General features: G+C 38.5%; 1 protein-coding gene across 3 annotated transcripts in view; it reads left to right on the top strand.

Annotated features, from left to right (window-relative positions):
* Positions 1-23,131, top strand: part of RB195_007531 (uncharacterized protein) — a gene marked incomplete at both ends in the record, with an annotated part of 166,133 nt that overhangs the window by 139,145 nt on the left and 3,857 nt on the right. For all 3 annotated transcript variants that reach the window (XM_064181211.1, XM_064181210.1, XM_064181208.1), the window contains 3 exons: positions 15,676-15,773; positions 15,827-15,929; positions 22,215-22,389. In XM_064181211.1, coding sequence (XP_064038015.1) covers positions 15,676-15,773; positions 15,827-15,929; positions 22,215-22,389 — 376 coding nt within the window. The remainder of the gene's footprint in view (positions 1-15,675; positions 15,774-15,826; positions 15,930-22,214; positions 22,390-23,131) is intronic.

Here is a 23,131-nt window from a genome sequence, read left to right as displayed (position 1 = left end):
TTCGTTTCTCTCCTTTTTTTCCCCTCCTCCCGGAATTTTTAACCAGTTTCTCCTAGAAACAATCAACTGTTGGCATATAAATGAGCATGAAAAAAAAGAAATCTCGGATTCTTCAGCAAACCACCTTCAAACCATCGTCATCATCTTCCTTCAGATGTTTTTTCAGCTTCTGAATATTCATGAGCTCATTTAAATATGCATTTTAATTTAAGATATTTGAAAAGATCGGGTTTCTGAGACGATCTTTTGTTTTAAAGAAAGGATTTTTCTCACCAGTCGAAAACAGCTTGCTGGAACCTCTCTGAGTATTGCCATGTTCGACTTTCTTTGAATCTCGGCATGTTGAAACGTAGTTTTAATTGTTTTCCTTGAGCTGTAGCCAAGATTGGTAGATTCATTAAACAACGGCTAACGTTTCGGCGTTATCGCCATCGTCAGAGCCCGGAAAATTCAAAGTCATTGGTGATTTATCCCTTCAAGCGCCTCATCACCCTACAGAAAGCCACCAAACGGTAGGCAAACTCAAACAGCAACACATTGGCTAGTACTTACCTCATTAGCCAGACAGACTTGTTAACGCAGCAGACCACCATGCTCCGCCTGGGACCTTCCACCACGTTCACTTCAATTCAGAATTGTTTGAGGTTTACGAACGTGTAACTGGCCTATACAATGACTTGCGGGGGCTAGCCGACGGGTCACGTCAATGTATTTATCCTCCCAGACAAGTCTGGTACCAATTTATCCGGGCCTCGGATGAATGAAAGGCTTGGTCGGGACTAGGGCGGATCCGAACCATTGGCCGTGCCGCCACAGTGGTCCTCTAACCGACTGCGCTACACCCACCCCAGTACGACTAGTGAGCGAATCAAATTGATATTCTGGGGTGATGTGGTTTTTTTGTATCCGCGTTTAAACTCTTCGTTTTGGGACCATCACGCCTTTTATATGCACGACCAACATCGAAAGTGCATAGTTTTGTTTGACTCGACTGACAAATGAAATGTATTACCTTCTAGAAGAGTAAAACCTATGTCAATTCATAAAGGATTAGTCTGGGACGTATCCGCCCATTTCAGTCCCGCCCCTCGCTATCTGCTGACCAATAGTGGTACGGACAAGCAGGTAACTGACTATGTGAGAATAAGCCAGGGTAATGAGCAGGAAAGAAAGAAAAACCAGATTAATCTGTAATGAAACAGGAAAATCTAAGCAGACTTCATTTCTTCAAGAATTTCGCAGGAATTTAAACAAAGATTTTTTCGTTTGCTTCTGAAAAATTTCCGTAAGATTTCCCTGTAATCACCTTTGGATGAAATATTCGCCTATTCAGTTTTTAATCATTGCTTCCGTCCGGAAACGAAAAGAAAGAAGTCCATTGAAAATCGCGTAGGTAAACAGCGCGATTAGATCCAGCGTTATTCACAATTGGCATGTAATAACTCGGAAATTACTTTTCTTTACATACTTACGAATAAATTTTCCTCTTCGTGGAAACTATCGATAAAGTTCTGGAAGCGGTTAAACACTGTGTTCACTTCAACTAGACACGTAAGAGTTAGAGAAGTTAGTTTAGGATTCATGGTATGTGCCTTGAATGATGAGTTTTAGATACATCATAGTTGCTTCAGTTAATCATTCCTGAGCAGAGGAAAAAAAGAAATAGAATACAATCCCGAGAGACCCAGGCGAAGTAAACGCAGTTTTCCTTCTGTTACAAAAACATGCACATGCAGTACATTTAGTTAGTACCTAGGGATAGCATCAATTGCTGGAATGCCAATCGATACGCATTTCATACATTGGTTTGAGTGAATGAGCGTAACGTGTCGTTGGGGCTAACGTGTGCCCGGCTAATTTTCATCGTGATTCGGATGCGATCTCGTCGTCTCGCCATCCTTTCGACAACCGCTGCTACTACTACTACTACTGCTACTACTCGAAAATCCACAAATGCGCATTGATTCACATATCCAGCGGTGCTGGTTGCCTAACAATTTGCCGGGATGGACCAAGAGAGCAAGTGTTGACTGGCGGACAATGCCGAAGCAGCGAGAGGGCATCCATCCGTCCATCCCTCTCTCTCTCTCCTTCCATCATTCATCAAACCACCCGCCAGCCCATCCCAGCCCGCCCAACTCAACAGCCCGCGCTTTGCAGAACGTCCGCATCCATGCGAAGCGCTGAGCTTTCCCGTTCATTTTTGTTTATTTGTTTGTTTGTTTGCTTGTTTGCTTGTTTACACTTCTCATCATCCCACAACATCTGAAATACATTTCGGTATTGATTTGTACGTTTCTTTACAACTATAGCTGTGTATCGGCGTAACATCTGCAAAGGACGAGCATTCCATCTCCAGGATCATTAGGAATCTTTTTGACTGCTCAGCTGCCTCTAAGGACACTTTTCTCTCCGGATGTAGTCCAGAGAAATAGGAGATAGACCTACAAATAATAATAATAAATGTATTCCAGAAACTTCTGTGCAATTTCTGCAGCTAGTTTTAGAGAAAAGTTCCTGAAAAAAGTGAAATTTCATTTTAAAAAATTCGGGCTTCAAATTTTAATTGGAATTTCTTCTCTTCAGATGAATGACCGCTATTTTTAGTGAAAACACGAAAATGACGAAAATATGCATATTCTAATGAACACAGAAATATGCAATCCTATAATAAATTCTATAAATAGATAATCAGATTCTAATAACACAGAAATATGCATATTCCAACGAACATAAAGAAATAGATCTTTCCTTGTATTCTGAAGTTTTTCTCACTTAAAAAAAATTCCTGCAAAGAAAGAGGCTATACAAAAAGTGTACAAATTGCCAGAAAGGAGTGTGTTATTCCGTGAAGGAACTTGATAAAATTTATGAAGAAAAAGCGAATAACTAGGAAGCATAAAAACTATTTTTGAAAAGTGAAGAAAGAAGCGTCGTTTAGCTTTATTTCATAGCATTCTCCTTCTGAAATCCTTTACATGCACAGACGTTTTCAGCAGAATTTTTAAGTTTCCTAGTCATTCATGTTTTTTTCTCATAAATTTTATCGAATTCCTTCACGGGGGAACCAGGACATTTTGAAGAAATGTTGAGAAGCAAAAAAAAAAAATTGATTTTATCACTTTCGTAATTTTTTCCCTTTCTGATTCCCAAAAAAACATATTTTTTGTTTAGAAGTTGAAAGTAGTAGTACGCTAAGCTAAAATTGTTGTCAAAATCATCTTTTCTCAACAGAAAGCGCAAAGAGTCAGATTAATCGGAGTATTATCAGGATTTACTTTGTCCTGAGAGAACTTTTTCCAGATATGCAGCGAATTTCCGATGGGATTTAGTTATCAAAGCTCTTAAATACTATTTTTTCAAAGGAAATAAGAACGATAGATAGTGGATAGCTTGGAAAAGAAAAGGAAAAGGTAAAGGTTTTTTGCGTTGTTTTCAGAGTTTCGGGCTACTTCTGGATAAATTATCTTATAAAATATATTTGGTGGAAATTTCTGCTCCATAAAATGTTACCAGAGGAGAAATTTTTACCAAATATACTATAAGATATTTTGTTCATATTCGAGGAAAATATGAAGAAAATTTTATCTTGGTCCACCTATCGCCATAAGTTTTTTTTTCTTTAGTAGAACGATTCACTTCGAATCACAAAAAATTTGTGATATCCTTAAAGCGCTCTCCAGTTTCTCTTCCAGTCAACATATGGTTGACGCCAGTCTCCAGAAAAGAAATAAGTCAAATTTAATCCTGATTAATTATTGAGTTAGACGCTTAACTCATTCATTCTTTACATCTCTACCCTCTCCGCATCGCGGGCGCGTGCTCTTCCCGTCTCTCCTCAACCGTCGATGGCGTCATCGGATGCTGTTAGAAGAATTGCCGAGTTTTTTTTCCTCCCCGGACGTTCAGGGAATTTCCTGCAAATTTGTGCACAGCTTTTGAACGCACTCCTTCTTCTTCACATTTTTTCACATCACGCTAAAAATTCTATTCAATATCGTCAAAGCAGTACTTGAAAAGTGGATAAGGAGAAGTTTCAAGTTTGCTCCTCCTTCTGGATGTTCTCAATTTTATTTATTGTTGTTTTTTCATTGAATTATTATTAGTGCTGAACTACTTGGAGGCGCTGTGACACTTGAGGATTAGAAAATGTTTACACTGAATAGGTCAAATCTCATGCTTTGCAGTCGGTCTTTCACTTGTTCTTTTGATCCTCCTTTGACAACTGTTCCTCTCGTTGCTTGTTGCTCGTTCGTCGGTGATGGTTGAGAAGGGCATAAACCAATAAATGAAGTTTAGTCAGCACTCAGGAGTTTTCAGAAGAGGAAGAAGAAGAAGAACCGTTGTTTTAAATTATGCATCAGCAGCAGTAGTGTTTTACATGTCCCCAGAGGTCCCACACCATCGTATCCGATGAATAGAAGTGGAGAAAGAGAGATAGAAGTAGGAGGAATAACAGAACAGTAGGAGAAGAGTAGAAATGGAGAGAGGAGACTCCCCTCTCCCTCCCTCCTCCTCTCGCTTCTGTTTCCGTCTTCACACACACACACACAAGTCTCAAGACTCAATCTCATGAACTCACAACACACCGCACCATTACAGCAGCTGTGTCCCATCCCCATCCATCCACCCACCCACCACCACCACCACCGTCTCGTCATCATACTTGCAGTGGATAGCTGTGAGCTGAAGCGAGACATGACAGAACGCCACAGTTAGAAATGATTTAATGATTGAGATATTGATTTATCATTCTCCTTTCTTCTTTCCGCTTTTCTTCTTCTCACTATTCCTGAAAGGAATTACAAGATGGGGTGAATTTAATCCGTTGTTTCTCTTGAAATACAAACAACATCGGAGTATTGACTGCACACCTCAAGTTACGTTCTTACATTTGACTTCATATTTGGATTGGTTTCGAATCCACTCGAAACTCGTTCGGAATCTTATCTGATCTGATTATATCCACTCTATACGTTCTTCCCAGCTATCCTGAATCATATTTACACTCATACTGAAATCGAAATGTTTAATGTGATATTTATTGGAAGATTTCAATTTTTCCCTAACAATGCACTTCGATAACGTATTAAGAGAACGCAAAATCGCTTACTAAACCAAATAAAACCTTAGTTTTTTACTTAAATAAAACCTTAACCAAATAAAATCTTACCTAAAACCCTTTTTCGTTACTAGAAAGAACCCACAGTAGCCGCAGCTCATTTGTATGGATAGATCCTGAATTTCTTTCAAATTAGCTTGAGTTCATTTTCAAAAAAAGACAAAAAGACAAAAAAAAGACACAAAAAAGACAAAAAAAAATACGCCATCACACATAACTCCAACGAACGAACGTACACATAGCTCCGATCCCGGATACTGGATAGACCGCTACCATGACCGGTCTAAGAGCTGTGTACTAAGACTTCAGGATTCTGTAATTCTTACGGTTTTCCGAGAAATAAATGGATAATCCCTTCCATCATATCTTTGCAGTAAAAATTACAACCGCTTACTAGCACAGAACCCTTGTGGATTTTGCTTCACTTATTGAATCGTAGTTATAAAAATGATTGTTAACCACAGTGATGGTGATGATGGTCATTCAATCCCGGATATCTACCATAAACCCCCCACTTAACCGTCTATTACATACTTCCATAAACCTATAACCTATACGTATAGCCCGACTCATATAATTGTCATATTATTCATATTATTGCGTTTATATGGAGTCCTGGGCATTTTTTAGACTCCACCCATCCTAGTTCAGCTATGGATCCGAATAGCGACTCCGCACAATTATTTATTTATTTAATTTCTATTTATATTTATTAGAAAAATCTTTATATTTATTAGAAATATTTGTTAGAAAATCGGTTGGAATAAGAAAATTATTTAATGCATAATTATCTTATTCCAGCTGATTTCTTCCAAAAAAAAATTCCGATTCCAATTTAAATGAATCTTAGAGAGAAAAAAAAAACAGGCCCACTCATTGATTATTTTAAATCCACGAATGGAATAATGTTAGCCTCTATGTGTGCATGCTTTATAGCGCTTTGTTACTGGAAAAGCAATAGAAAAATACATGTTGTTTGGCCGAAATGTCATGCAATGTCGGAGCGGTTTTTGATGAATTTTTGCTGTGGTTTGAAGCGCTCGGATGGTCTCGACATTGACGACGATTTTTATCAAATTCATTCATTCATTCAAATTTTCAATTTCAATTCATTCAAATTCCGAGTTGAAATTTAGCTCCAAGACTTGTTAGGTAAGGACTTCCTTCAACCTTATCTCCTTCTCCCAGAACTCATTCCAGCACAAAGAAAAATCAATCCGAAATGATTTAACCTTAATTTATTCATTTCGGATTGAATTTTCATTCTTGGATATTCTCGTCACCTGGGTTTTCCAGGAACTTGTGGGGCAACTACTCGGATCTGTTCACGCCACAGCTGACATATTGTACTAAGGTGTGAACGACTGAGCACGTACCTGACACATTCTCTGCACATTTCCTCCGTTTCTTCAGCTCTTCTCTTAATAACTATCATTACCTCAGCTGCTGCTTGGATCTCAGCTCGTCTGAACTCACTTGACACACCTCAGCGCTCATCCTGGCTCATTCTCAACGTTCACTCGTTTTTTAAAATCATCATCATTATCACAGCGTGGACGTAGGTGAGTACCTTGCTTTCCCATTCTATTCCTGAGCTAAGCCCAGCTGACACCATCCCTCATTCCAAGCAGTCCTACGCCACCAATCACTTCAGCGTTTTTGTTAAAGGCATCACCCCACGAATCTGAGGTGGTACGGGTTTTAGGTGGAGTATTCGTATACGGGATGGTAGATTATGGAGAGGGGGGTGATTCCGTCCATTTCTTGCTAATTGGCGTAGAAACGGCCTGGAAGATGTGGCGTGTGCACACGGCTGGCGCGCCCCAATCGAAGTCGTTGTAGAAAATGGCGCGCCAGAACGCTCAAAGTCGTATCTTCCGGGCCGTTTTTTACGGCAATTAGGGAGAAATGGACGGAATCACCCCTCTCTCCATAATTTACGATGCCGTATACGAATACTCCACCTGAAATCCGTACCATCTCAGATTCGTGGAGTGATGCCTTTAAATTCCCCATCTAATCAGTCGACATCACATCCGACATCCAGTAAATCATGCCTTAATCCACCAGCCGAATATTTGCTGTCATAAAATTCGTATTTTTTTTCTCTGGATATGGATGGGGTCTAGTACGTCTTCTGTCTTCTCTTTCAAGCACTATAATGAAGATTTCTGCCAGGAACACATCGAAGTTGGCCGCGTCAGCTCGTCTCACTCTTGTCTCTCTCTCTCTCTTTGGTCGTAAAGAGAAAAACTCTCGTTCTTATTCAATTCATTAATTTCTTCTTTAGTTTCTTTCTTTCTTTTTTGATTTAATTTTCAGTTCTTATTTCTTGAAATATAGTCTTAGATTAATCAGTGCTGAGGTGGTGCTTTCGCGCAGCTCTCGCGGTTCGACTCCAACTTCAGGAAAACGCGTTTCCGCTTCCAGATTCGTGTTTTTATCGATATGTGTCCGTCTCAACATATTCAGGCATTGAAGGATTACTTCGTGAATCCCAGAACTTCTCTAATAGCTTGGCTATTGCTCAGAATCAGTTCACTTCTTACTTCTGACCTTTTTTATTTACTTATTTTTCTAAAATACCACATTCCTGGGCAAATATACGAGCGCTTACCCATATTTCCTGCTGTTTTTCCTTTGCGCTTCATTCTACTTACCGTATTTGACCGCATACGGTGAGCTCTGAGGGTTGCAGACAAGAAAATTTTAAATCTTTCTTAATTAATTTTATCCTTCTTTATTTAACTTAATTTTTTTATTTTATTTTGTTAATTAATTAGTTTATTCTCTCAAAAAGTAGTACACAATTAAACATTCTGAAATTTGTGGACAACAAAATTTTAGCTGAACGGATTCCCCGCTGATCCGCTGCTACCACTTTACTTTACTGCACCTCTTCTATGGGACTCTCTATGGGGCCTTTTGGCTCACTAGTGAACCTTTCAGGAGCTGCTTATTTCTCATGTTGTTCCCCCGTCGATCACGTCATACGTGCATAGCATTGTTTTCTGGGTTGTGTATGTTGTTTCTTATACCTTTCACCAATATACGACACAGTAATTTGCCGTTTTGTTGGCATGCGCATATGCTAAATGGCCAATGTTCGACGTTAAGCCGTCGCCGACACCACCACCACCACCGCCGCCGCCGCCGCCGCCGCCGCCGCCGCCGCCGCCGCCACTAACCACGCCCCATAATCCTGGGGAATTTTTGACGAGATCACTCTTCCCCTTATGACATTTTTGGACAGGTTCTTTACTGGCAAATCTTTAAGCTACATAACTTGCTGTGCTCTTCCTCAATTCTTCTCCGGATACCGTCCCTGACGTTGTCGTTCTTGCCGCGCGAGTATACGGTACCATTGTTCAATTGCTTTTGAGATACATACGTAACGTAAGACCAGAGCTACGTAGAACATTTTTCTTCCATACGTACACTATTACGTACCACATTATATTACTAGTTTTTAACTGGATCCTGCAGCTACAAACCCTGGCTAACTGGCCACAAACACATCCACATTCAGCAGCAGTAGCAGTTGACAGGCGTTCGTCAGTTCATCTCAGGAGGTTCTCCTCTCGCTCGTTCTTTCGTTTTTTCTCCGGCTTCAGCAATCGGCAAGATGGTGAACGGCATCCCGTTTGTTGTGTTGATGTTCGCGGCGGCGAGTTTCCTAACCAAATTAATGGTTGTTTTTGTTCGAAGAAATATAAGTTCGAATAAGAATGATGTGTAAATGTTTCGATTCTAATTACAGCACTATACTTCTTGCTTGGAGGCTTCAATTCAATACATAGGAACAAATCCATAATGTGAAAAATCCCTAACTTTGATCGAATAGCCTATTTCCTTGCTTCGTATAACGTTCAGGAAGATAAAATTACTCATTTTCCTCCGTTTCATCCTTTATTTTTCCTATTTCTTTGATTTTAAGAACATCTTTCGATCCCTATTTCAGCAAATTTACTCATTCATCCCTGCTCCAACCTTTATTCCTTCTATTTCACCCGATTTTAAGAACATTTGTCACTTGCTGTGTACATCCGAAAAATAGGTCCGTGTAAAAACAGAAAAAAAAAATCAAAAACAAAAAAAATGTGGAAGTTCGTAACTGTGATCAAATAGCCTATTTCCTTGTTCCTGGTATAACATTCAGAAAGATAAAATTACTCATACAACCCCATTCCACTTTTTTTTTCTTCTATTTTTTTTTTATTTTAAGAACATCTATCAATCCCTATTTTCCTTATTTCAGCAAAATTACCCATCCACTCCTGCTCCAACCTTTATTCCTTCTATTTCACCCGATTTTAAGAACATCTGTCACTTGCTGTGTACATCCGAAAAATAGGTCCGGGTGTGTGTGTGCACCTCGCACAGCTGTCAACCTATGAAGCTCTGACTCATTAAAGTACGAACACACCCCTACATTACATACCTTCATTTCCACTCTACTACTCCTGAGGACAACATATTTTCCCTGATATTTTTAATCTCAACCTCCTAAAAATCAATATACATATTTATTATTACGCTACGAGATTGTATTATGTGTTGTGGTAGTGTTAGCTGAGAAGCGCATCCCCCTCTTATAATATGTGAGCTTACGCGCGTTATCCTCATGGGACCTATGGCACATCCTCACTACGATCGAAGACAACAAAGTCAGCATGGCTGTGATATAGCTTACGCAAAAAAAAATGTTCAGATAAAGTAGAGACTAGTTGCCATTTCTTCCTTCACCTCATTATTTGACCCACCGAACGATCATCATCCGGAGGATCCGGATGGATTCTCCTCTTTGAACTTGTCAACCGTTCGATTCATCACAATGTTTTATCGCTGGATCTCGACGATTTGTGACAGTTGACCGTCCATGCTCGTGTTCACCTGGATATATTACACAAGTGAGAATTGCATATTTTGAGCACCCCCATCCTCATGTATTGTCCCATTCCCTCAAGTCGCTTACATAGTTTAACTTGCGTTTATACTATACGGGGAATAATAATAAAAGGATAAAGTATAAAGTCACTGGCGTATCGATCCACTTGGGATGCGCCTACGCGTTTTACTGGTATTCGCAATCGTTGAGGTTTTGGAACGCGTGTTGGCCTCTACAATGACTTGTCTTGGAGGATAAATAATAATAATATTATTATTATTATCTAAAAATATAATAATATTATTACAATAATAACGTACTGGTGGGGTGGGTGTAGCGCAGTCGGTTAGACGTTCCGCTACCTGCACAATCGATCGGAGGCTCGAATCCGTCCTAGTGCTCACCAAGCCTTTCATTCCTCCGCGGTCCGGATAAATTGGTCAGATTTATCAGATTTGTCTGGGAGGATAAAAACCTCGACTCCACCCGTCGGCTAGCCCCCGCACGTTGACGAACTGCAATGCAATAATTTCCATGTGCGGTCCTATACGGAATGACGAGCCGCAGACGACGCGTGGAGTCGAAGTGGTGAGTGCAAAATGTCTTTCATTACTCAGGCCATTTACACATTCGTGAACCTCAACGGATTCTGAATTGAAGTGAACGTGGTGGCGGGTCCCAACCGGATTGATTAAATCCAGGCACTTCATTTGTTTATTTAATATACTGCTACCGTTCATAGTCATTCCTTAGAATCCACGGGACTTTTTTTTCGTTTGTGCTTGTGCTTAGTATTCATCCTGGACTATGTTTCAAATAATACACCATAAAGTGGGGCCAACATCGCACTGACTCGCAACAATGTCAATAAAATTATGTTCGGCACCTCCTAATCGGCTAGCCTCACTTCGTCCGAGTTTTATTGCTTTATTCGAATCAGTTTCTTTTTTGAAGAGAAGGCAGCTGTTGTTTGGTACACGATTTACTGGGAGAATTCACGTAACTTCATAAAGCTGTCATAAAGTTTAACAGCTTTCGGCATTTACTCATGTCCGTAGTTACTGCCTTCCTACACTGAATGGGAGTGGCTAACAACAGTCAGCTGTACGAGTTGTATCATAAATATCATGAATATCGTGAACATCATGAACATCATGGATATCACGATTTCTAGATATAGTCCAGCGCGTACATTTTCAAAGAAATAAATGTTTTGCGTTCACAACTCCTTCGTAAGGAGTTTCCTTCGCATTTGGACGAGTTGCCTCGGTTATCAGTTCTACAGCTTTTACTGAGTCAGCTGTTGCTTATTGCACGATTTAGTGGGGAATTCACGTAACTTCATAAAGTAACTCAGTAATTAGCATAAATACATAAAACTAGTATGAACATAATTGACCTAATAATTGACATAAATAACATTAATAATTTCATAAATAACTTAATAATTCACGTAACTGCATAAAACACATAAAACAACATAACTGAACAGTAGATTGCCCGCTGCCCCGTGTTGCTCGGAACATTTGACACGTGTTGTCCAATTTCACATATTTTGACTGCCGTTAAATCTAAGGGGCGGGGTTTATTCGCCTCAACGGTTCAGCTCGAACGTGCTAGCTTCACTTGTCACCTATACGATCTTTTCTCGTTAAGGGTAGCGTGTCACGAGTAGATAGAGGAAGCCAGGATGGCTCCGCTAATCTTTCCCTAACTGTCGTGGAAAAAAACCCGCGTGGGAGCAGTTTTAATTCCTACGAGATACGTTAGAACGCTCCTCTATGTACACGTTCCATACCTATCTGCAGTCTATTCATTGGTTTTACTTGAATACGCTGGTGGAAAGGCATAACCTATCTTCTACCGTTCACACCGGAATACGGTACAATCGTGAAGCGTCGCAACTGAACACGTTATTTAAAAAAATGGAACCATCCACGCCGTTTTTTTTTCTACGACGTTTAGGGAAGGATGAACGGAATCACGCTGAGATCCGGAATCTACAGTCCGAACTTGGATTGTAGATTCCGAACTCTACGCTTTTGTTGTGGGTTCTTCAGAACATTAAAATCGTGATAAGCTGCCTTTAAAACTCCACGACTTCAAGGTTTACACAAAAATACGCCAATGTTGCACATAAAGTAAAAGGATAAAGTGTCTGACGTTAATCAATCCGCTTGGGATCCACCTGTCACGTTCACTTCAATTCAGAATCCGTTGAGGTTCACGAACGTGTAATTGACCTCTACAATGACTTTCTATCCTCCCAGACAAGTCTGGTACCAATTTATCCGGGGCCCGGAAGGATGAAAGGCCTGGTGAGCAGTATTCGAACCTCCAATCGATCGTGCAGGCAGGCAGCGGAACCTCTAAACGACTGCGCTAGATCCGCCCTTAAGGTGTACATATAGGTGTAAATTTAGTCCACAGCAGACTATAAAGATGCCTACGGTCGTTTTTTCCCCCTTCATGTTCTATGTACACAAATCCTTCAAAAATTGTAGCATTATTGATCCATACGCCTGCTTCATTCATATAGCTAATCGCTAGCACTAGCGTGGTAAGCACACACCAAGGATGCGTTCCAGATGTGCACTGACATGCGGTCGATAAAAAAAAAAACAAAGATGCTGACGTCACATTCTATTCTACAAAATTTGCATTTGCTGTGTCGTTCATTCCAGAAACGTTTGAGGTTTTTTTCCTCGCCGTCAGCTATGTAGGCTGAAATTCTAAAATACCTTCTGGAATCCGACATCTCCACAAAACCACGCCCACCTGACGTCATTTGCAATTGTTCGAATTGCCTGAGGGCAAACTTCGTGCAGATGATTCTGTGGGGAATTTTATTGTCATCCGTCTAATTACGATATGTTTTTCAAAATGAATTTTGTTTGACCTTAGCTTGGTTTACGATTTTAAATAAGCATAATTAAGGACAAAATGAATTTTTATAGTTGTTCAGTTGCACATTGATGACATCGTGGTAGGTAATGAAAGGTCTGAGACGAGCACAATAAATAAAACTATGCTATTTTTAAAAAAAAAACTCTAACATCAATTCACTCTGTTTCTCTTCCTTCCTGGGCACCTTCTACGTCCCAGGCTGGACATTTTCATCCGTAAAATGACTATTTATAATTTTCGGACGGTACATTTCTTTTAAAATATTTTATTGAATTTAGATTTTTATTAAATTAAATTTAAATTATTACTAATTATTATTAATTATTTTTTTAAAATATTTTCGCAACGGAATTGTTACTGTAATTCCATTAAGTCCTCAAACTATCCCTGTATTCTCTCATGGACTTTTTTTCTAAAATGAAAGCGATCTCATTCCGCTCAAGGAGAGTCATAAAATGTTCGGGAACGGCGCAAAATAAATAAATAAATAAAATGCAACGTGCCACAACGGATGAAATAACCATCCTTTCAGTATAGTCAGCAAATATGGAAAAAATTCTGGAAAAGTGAATCGTATCAGCATTTCCGCTTCTCTAACTGTAGCAAAGTAGAAAAAGCGGTTGAAAGTTTAAAATTCCCGCCTTTCGCCGCATTTTAAAGTTTAAAATTAAAACTAAATTAAATTTTAAAAAAAATCATCAATCTTTCACTTTGATCAGATCATCAACACGTGAAACTATTTTCTCTTTCAAATTTATTTATCCTCTTTGTTTGTTTGTTTTTCCCAGTACATATGAGTGCACTTCCTCGTATGGCTGACAACAATCTCGTTGATGCACTCCGAATCGTGTGAATTCGATTTGGCAACGAGCCAATATCAAATTATTCCCCTTTAATCCGTGGAAAACCTCTGTTTCATCGATGTCATGCAAAGAGAAATGAAATTTAACGCTCAATCTCTTTCCCCCAACGAGAACAGCAGTAGATTTTTTCTTTGTGCTTCACTGCACTTCCGTTCGAAGTGTTCACCGGAAAATGTGACGTTTCCGGTTTTTGCGTAGGATTCGATATTCATCGACTCTAATATGTGCTATAAATTTACAGCTGAAGCTTTTCCTTTGTTCTGTTGTTTTTTTTTTGGAAATTCAGATTTTCAAGCGAAAATTTCCCTTAACTTACCATGAACGTCCTTGACGGCTAGTTACTATCAGTATAAAAATCAATAAATCATTAATTTATTTACTAATGCTTTGTGTCTTCATTTTATGCTGACAAATATGCGTAGAAGATCCCTCTTCCCACTATTTTTATAAGTCTAGCGAACTTTTTTAGGATTGTTTTTCTTACGTGTCTCTAAATCCTTTAAGAAATCCTTAAAAGTAGGTTTCGTTTTTAAATTTAAAGTTTTTCAAGTTTTTTAAAGCTTCGAATTTCTGGAAAATGAAAGAGAATGAAAAGAAAAAGAATTTTTCAAAGTTTCTTGAATTATGACTACCTAACTAAGAAAATGCTTCTGAAGCCACACCGGTCAATCAACTCGTACCCGGAAAATTCTTGTCGGAACACTGGTATTCTTGGCTTGGAACATTTTCCTGAATAATCATCTGGACCTCTGATCTTTAAAAAAAATTATCTGAAAATTTCCTGTGAAATGAAATTACGGAAGCGGTTAATTTTTGAATGAACGATTTTGATGTGTTAATCGATCGATTTCAACGAAGTGATGCTATGTCTACTTTTAGCACAAACAAAAAAAATAAAATTGAACCATCAGTGTTCTGTAATGTTCGATAGGTCCCTTTAAGAACTGGTGCACTGTGTTTTTTGTAGCACTCGCAGTCATCAAAATCGTTGGATTGTAAGAGTATGTGTTCGATTAGGGATTTTTTCCTTAGTGCCCAACGAAACAAATGTTTTTACACATAATTTTGTTTTTATCTCAAGTCGATATAAATTATTGATCGCACCAATTCCGCACAAATTATGAATGCTACGCACAATGGATGTATTATCATCTGAACCTCTGATAAAAGAATCACAATCGATCCAGAGTAGATCAAATTTCACTCGATATTGGTCTTCTCCTGATTGCTTGGGCATTCATGATTTTTTTTTGTAGATCACGTGAGTCTGCACGTGAATCATTCTAACACTTCGAAGTTCGAATCGTTCGAATACAAACAGCTTATCGATCATTTGGGCAGAGAGATCAAAGTATTGTAGATCGCTGGAGATCAATGTAGATCACTCTCTGTTCATTACAGATCAAATCAGTCCAGTTAATCTGTGTGAATGCACCGGATCACACAAGAAATCAATAATAGCACCAAATTCTAAGTATTGATGTATGATCAATCCAAAAACTCGCTGCTACATTGCCTATGTATGGATCACATGTGACCACGTGCGCTGATCAATAACCATCAGTTGATCACCTGAAATCAATCTTTAAAAAAGAAACATGTAGTTATTATTGTTAAAATATTAAAATACTAAAATTAAAGTATATTATTATTATAATATGTAATTATATTATTATTATATACACATGGGATAAAAATACAGTAATATTTAACAGTATGTGATTGTATTTATGAGCAATATGTTACTAATTTTGTCAGTATTTATGCAATGAACGGAATCAGCTCTTTACTCAATGTCATCGTGCTATCGATTGATTGTTCTCGTGTCTTCATAGACGGACACAACGTAGAAACACTCCAGAAATATCATAATCGATTATTGATCGATTTTACAGCTCATCTTTGCCGGTGAGTACACAAAGGCGATGAATAAGGATTGGCACAGCGATCATTTTTGCTGCTGGCAATGTGATCAAACACTAACTGGACAAAGGTACACCGCCTTTTCATAGTCTTCTCCTCGCCAATCAATATATCGATTTTTAGGTATATTATGCGAGATGAGCAGCCGTATTGCATAAAATGCTATGAGGATGTGTTCGCGAATCAATGTGATGAGTGTGCTAAACCGATTGGAATCGATTCAAAGGTGATTTTTCTTCTTATCGATTGAAACACATAGGATCAAACTTAAAGGCATCACCCCATGAATCTGTGGTGGTACGGGTTTCAGGTGGGTTATACCTATACTGGGTCGTAGATTATGGAGAGAAAGGTGATTCAGTCCATTTCCTCCCAATTGCCGTAAAAACCGGTCCGGAAGACACGGCTTCGAGTGTTCCGGGGCGCTATTTTCTATAACGAGTTCGACTGGAGCGCGCCAGCCTTGTGCGCGCGCCGCATCTTCCGGGCCGTTTTTTACAGCAATTAGGAAGAAATTAGGAAGAGGGGGTTGATGCCTTTAATGGACTTCCGAAATACAAAATGCAAAAAAAAAATAAAATGTGAAGCAAACGGAAGTGAACACGGTAACAAACTAATGGAAATGCACTTTTTTCACCTCGGCACTCCACATTCCACGGCTGTCGTTTTTCCTCAATGGGAGCGCCGCCACGTTCAACGAGATTTCTAGAGTTGTCCGACAAGTTTCTGCTTTCGTTGTCATTTTCGCCCTCACTGTTGCCTAATTCTATGCGAGTCTTTGCCTAAATCTTTGCATTTTCTATTCTTAAATGAAGCAGAGGCAGCAGGAAGGTACGTGGCCGTTGTGTACGAGTTGTCCTGTTCCTATGGTCCCCTAACACCTTATTCATTCATCTGGGGCTGCAACATATTCATAAATCCGCTCTCATAATTGTTTTTCTCCTGGAAAACTAATCGAATTGGTAAGTGTTTAGGGAAGATAGGGGTGAATGGACGCGGTTTCCAGAGAATTTTTAAGTTTCTAAAAGAAAATTAAGAAAATTAAAAAATTAAATTTAAAAAATTAAAAGACTGGATTTTTTGTCATACGTTAGTTATAATGACTCCATGTATGCTCACGCTCACTATGACAAACTCAAAGGTCTGATTGGAATATGGTGTTAGTTTGAAGGACCTGGACGTATTCCAAGGAATCAGTTAGCTGGTGAGCAACACGGTTCTCGGTAAATTATTCTGATATATTATTTTACTCCCATTGTGTGATAAAAAAATATCAGAATAATTTACCTAAAAAATTAAAATTTTCTATGAAGTGTTTGAAATTTTTGAAAAGAAAAGTTGTGGAGGAACGTTCTAAATTTTAGATTTGTGAAAAAAATTCACGAGAAGCCCATAACTTAATCATATTCTAGTGAGCTCTGTTCCATCTTTTTTTGTTTTATGGCACACCTGTAGATGTTTTCAATAAATAAGTAAATAAATAAGTAAACTTACAGATTCTTTGAACATATGAACATAGCTTTTGGCTGTACGAGTTTTCATGAAAGTGCTTGTTTTCTCAGAGAAATGAAACGGGATGCATAGAAATGTTCTTTGAAAATACACTTTTTTTCCCTCAAGTTACCGTAAACCAAACTGCAGTGCTCCTAACTCGGAATTTTATGTAATAGTTGTTCGTTACATTCAGACAGCTGCTCTCCTACATATTGCATAGTTCTCCTTTTCCTTCTTCTTTTTCCCCCCTTTCTCTTCTTCTCTTTTTTTCTCTTCCATAAGCAGTTGTTCAAAACGCTGACAAGTACTTGTCAAAATAAAACATCGAACCTTCGGATGTTTTATTTTAAATGATGGATGTCTGAAGATTCGTTTAAGACTTCTTTTTTTCCCCCTTCGGAAGATCCATCCACTCTGAAGCTGTTCAAATCCCCAACGGGCGTTGGCCTTGCTCGAAAGTGGATTCAACGGTTCGAAGTGAAACCGCCTCTATTTGCGATCCACTTTACCTTCGAAGAATTCAATGCTTTAAGTGGACGAGTTTCAACCTCTCTAGTAGTAAAATGGCTTTTATTTACTTGTAAAGGACATTAACGATGCTCTGGATTCATTCGTAGAAGAGGAGCGGAGGGGTTTTTGAGAGACAGCATTGATGAAATAAATCGATCTTGTGTTTAGCTTCTGCTCTTTTTTTCACAGTAATGGTTACTGTAGTCGTAGTTTATACAGTACTTAAGCAAATTTTCCTTTAAAAAACCATCACTCTAATAGTTCACTCTGTAACAATAAAAAAAACCCCTGCGTTTGAAGATTTTAAGCTTAAAGGCTGAGATTTGACTCAGAAAAAAAGTTTAAAACTTTGTTATACGACATCGTTATCTCGCCATCGCCCCCCTCCTCCCACCCTCCTCATACTTCTACCGTACATACGTTCCATTTGGGACCAAAATCAAGCAGTTTCAAACGAGAACACCGTACAAATACCGTGCCAAGACAGCTAATCCATACCATTTTCCGGAATTCACAAAGTTTTCCGAAATATTACTCCTAATTTCAAATGGCTTCTTCATTGTTTTCATGCACCATACAGCTAACCTTTGGTCGAAAACCTCAAAAAAGGTCAATCGATGGAAAAAAAATCACCACTAGCATTCACAAAAATCAGAAAATATAACAAATAAAATAATAATAATATATAATAGAATAAAATAGTAATAAATAAAATAGGGAGTCCTCCTTAAAAACAACTTTTCCAGAAAAGAAACGTCCCTTCAGATGTTGCTCTAAAAAATTAGATTTAAAAAAAATTCCGGAATCGAAATTGCTCAGCTGGAGCACCTTCTTGAAGAGGAACTACTGACAATACATTCAACAAAGAAACTGTTCTCACCCTGCGAAGCGAAATTCTCAAAGATTTCCTCGATCAAATTTTCCTTTTTCGTTTTATGATCATCCATTTTTCTTCCAGACACGAATAATCCGACTGCACATTACACATCTCAAAACAAGAAAAGCAAATTGGTATTGAAAAAAAGCAGTGCGCTTAGGTTCCCTCCAATTTTAATGCGATAAATTTAGCTCTTTTCCTAAATCACAAATAAAAGAAACTTGTTTGGAGTGTATTTATTTTGCAACTTTTTTTTTTCACTTGCGCCGCATTTGCACGTAAAATCCATTACCGTAGTGGAAATGTTAACACTAACATTGAAAATGTCCTCGTATCTTTTTTTTTGTTCACGCAAAATCTGGAAACACAACATTCTAATTCCACCACATACACTTTGATTGAATAAACACGCCTGAACTGACGTTTTTCCCCCAATGCTCCGCCCATGCCCAACATTTCGGCGACGGTAATGCAGCACTATGTTAACAGGAAAACTAAAATCTTCTTAGGTCTGAGTCAGTCGACGAACCGGAAGAAAAACCTATCCGATATGGATTACAAGATGTTTTTCAGAGATCTACGTATCTGGTGGTTTTGAGCGCCAAATTTTACTTACACTGTTTTTAGAGTGACCATTAAAATTATGTATTTAATATTGGGGGACCAGTTTTCTCGCGCATAACCTCCAAAATCCGACTAGGATTAGGATTCGACCATATATCAAAGACATCTACAGCTTCGACGTTTTGAACCTCTTTCTTTTTTTGAACCTGTTTCTGGAGGCGAGGAAAAAAAGTATTTGAAGTCGGTCAGGATGTTTTCATCCTTTCTTCCCCCTTCATCCTCAGATTATCATATCCTACCGTAACCTGATTATTTTTCGCATTCCTGCACACTCAATAACTGCACGCATTTTCGCACGCATTCCGAGCAAAATTCCTCGGATTTCAGGGAGGTTTTGCCGTAATTTTTTGGACTCAATGTGCATACGTAAGCGCGGTGTAATTTTTCTTTTGCAATGACAGAAATATGGACTACTGTAAAATGCTGCTGGTGCTGTTTTCGAGTCGAGAGGACGTTTTTCTAATATCGTAAATCCGCGTACGTATTAGAGTGACGGTATGAAAAATTGCTCTGCGTGGTGATGTGGTTGATTTGTTAGCGTCCGTACGTACAATCGGGAAGGATTCATTATTTTTCGACGGATTACGGATCACAGCGGTACACACATATGAGGAGGACCGGAAAGGAGGGGAACGGGGAAATGAGTGTGGGGGCCAAAGGTGCTGAACACCTGGATTTTTCGCTTTTTTCAACTTTATCGGTCTTTTAATGGCATGTTTTCTTCGTTATCCAACGGGAATTAACGAGAATTTGCGTAAATTCGTTCTGATACGGTGTGAACGAAAAGAGTTCATACCGTACCAGAACTTTCAGAGAACTGGGACTACTATAAGATTTAGAGAATCGTCGCAAAATGCATAAATAGTTCATTTTCTGCTTTTTTGCCCAACTATTTCTATGATTTTTCAAAATTTCGAAAATTTTTCAAAATTTAAAATTGTGCTAAATTCCTCTAAATCACGTCTTAGACTCGGCGGAATCCCACAAATCGCCCCTTACCCATTACGTTACTGTAACCAGCACGTTCCGCACGCTGCAGCAGAACTACGCAGGCTCATAAATAAGCTGGCAGCGTTATTTGGTTGACCTTCGTTTCTTTTTGATGTCGACCGTCGTCGGAAACTTTTAACGTTGTGCTCGGCTCGATAAGAAAAGACTGGTTAATGTCTCAGCCTCAGTAGGTTTTAGCGGCAGCTCGGCAAACAAATCGTCGCAGTGTTCTCAACGCATTAAACGCAAGATGACCGCGGTAAGTTGTTGTGTTCTCTTCCAGAAAATTCACCAACGAATCATCCGGAATCGCTGAGTGATTTTTCTGATTCTTAGCTGTTTTGCACGCCGATCATCCTCTGATCTAACTCTGTACTAGCTCTTGGTGAATTCCTTCATAGACACCCTGATCATTCCTTTATTGCGACGCCACCAAAGTCCGAGATGTCTTTCAATAAAGTACAAAAAAAGTTGCCGATGAAATTTCTTTGATTCTCTACAAGCTCTAAGTAGATTCCTTCCTAACCACCCAACCTCAGGCAGCAACACTAAAAAGCACTAAAATCCCAAAGTATCCTGTAATTTTTCATCCTATAATTAGTCGTTAAAGCATATTACCGTAACCCAATGTACGCTGGAAATGATTATGTTTATTGTGGCGGTACTAAAGTGAAATTTATCTTTGAATAAAGCACGAAAAAAGCAGCCGTTGAAATTTCTTGGATACTCCTTCCTTAAATTTGTTTTGTGTATGTCATCGCTCGCTTTTTTTGCTGCGGAAGAACCGAATTCTAAAACCCAATTTTGAGAACCCGAGGGGATTTTTTATAGTTCCGCTCAACTGCATTTTATTTTATCGAGTGAGGCGTGACGGTTGTAGTTGGTAGCTATATGTTAACTTAATATATATTGATTCTTGCTTTACCTGCTCGACATAGCCTTGGTAGCGTAGGTTACGGTAACATGAAAAAGAGCAAATAACGCCAAGATCTTATTATTTTAATCGTGAAAATTTTGTTTCAAAAAACCTTTTTTTTATCGGATTTCGCTCAATGCGCTGCACTTAATTTACCGTTTTAATTTAGCTAAGCAAGAGGCGGCCATACTTGGACCAAAATCCAAAAAACCAAAAATCAAAATTTTATTTTTTTTTTATTTATCCACAATATCCAACTGCTTAGTGTTTGCTTACTCACTTACTTATTTATTTATTTATATGTATATTTACTAATATTTACGTAGTATTTATGTACTTCTTTAAAACATTTTTCTTCAATACCAACCAAAATAACTTGAACTTTTTATTAATATATGCGAAAGATTGATTGTTTTTAAAGGAGAACGCTAAGAACTAGGATATATTAACGTGTTATCACTTTATTTCGCTCCGGTTGTATTTTATCATGACTATCTTATGACAAACGACATTCGTCAAATACGGAGTTCTGGAATTCCACAACACTACAACATTTGTATTTTGATTTTATGCTGTTTATAGAGCACCACAGGTTCGGGTGTAGCGCAGTCGGTTAGAGGTTCCGCTGCCTGCACGATCGATCGGAGGTTCGAATCCGCCCTAGTGCTCACCAAGCCTTTCATGGCTCCGGGGCCCGGATAAATTGGTATCAGACTTGTCTGGGGGGATAAAAACACTGACTTGGCCCGTCCGCTAACCCCGTAAGTCATTGTACGGGGCCAGTTTCACGTTCCTGAACCTCAATACGATTTTGAATTGAAGTGAACGTGGTGGCGGGCCCCAAGCGGATTGATTGACGCCAGAATTTCCATGTGGTCGTTGATACGAATTACTGTGTTCACTTCCTAAATGCTTACGTGCTCTAAGGTCCCCATATAAAAAAAACGTACCTAATCGTGTAATCGACGGCAATTACTGTTGAATATCTTTATAGCATATAGTACAAGTCAACATTCGAACTAAAATAACCGGAAAAAGAAAAAATAATAATTGAAGTACCGTAGTTCAGTGTCGATCAAATTAATTTCTATTCATTTCAGGACCTTTCATATAAGGATAAACATTGGCATGAACATTGTTTTCTATGTAATATGTGCAAAATCTCCCTTGTCGACATGCCGTTCGGTAGTAAGAATGATCGAATTTTCTGCTCGAATTGTTATGATCAAGCGTTCGCCACACGTTGTGATGGATGTAATGAGATATTTAGAGCAGGTTGGTTAGATAATTTTTTTTGTTCCAATAATAATGTATCCGATTATAAAATACTGAAAAAAAATCCATTAAAAAAATGATAAATCAGGATAGTTTCTTAACTATTACCACCCCGTCCTCAGTATTTCCCAATCTTTCCCCCCATTCTTTAGTGCTCATTAGAGCTTGAACATAAAATTGTGCTGCGGTAGGTCCCATCATTCTACCCTTACATCTGTTCATACATTAATAAGACCTATTTTAACTATTATACAGCCTCTTAAAATTTACACTAAAAGTATTTTTAAAAAATTTTTAGCACCTAGTACTCCTTATGTTTTCACATAAATACCTTCTCGTCCTTCTGATTATTTTCAACTGTCGCCTTCTACTTATGCTCGAATTCCTTTCCCTTCTCATTCTTTTCCTTTTTTTCCAGTTTTCGTACCACTTCCATTTTTTATTTTCCCTAGGGAATGGTACAAAAACTGCATGCTTAACAAAAAATTTCTCGGCTAATTTTTGAGAAGGTGTTAGTTCAGGAAAAATTATAGGGTATTTCTATGAAAAGAATTTTTCACTATACCATTTGATCCCGGACCTTACTAGTTAAATCTTTGTACTTCTAAGTGCATGTAAAAGTCACTCTAGGATCAATTTTTCAAGAGATCTGAAGCGTTTCATATAATTCCTTTAAATAATTCGTTCTTAGAATAAGAATCTACGAAAAATCCGACGTTTCAACGTTACAAAACGCTTGAAC

Source organism: Necator americanus, chromosome I (assembly GCF_031761385.1).
Source record: "Necator americanus strain Aroian chromosome I, whole genome shotgun sequence".
Taxonomy (NCBI): Eukaryota; Metazoa; Nematoda; class Chromadorea; order Rhabditida; family Ancylostomatidae; genus Necator; species Necator americanus.
Note: the sequence above shows the minus strand (reverse complement) of the source record. Positions and strands in the feature narration are given on the sequence as shown.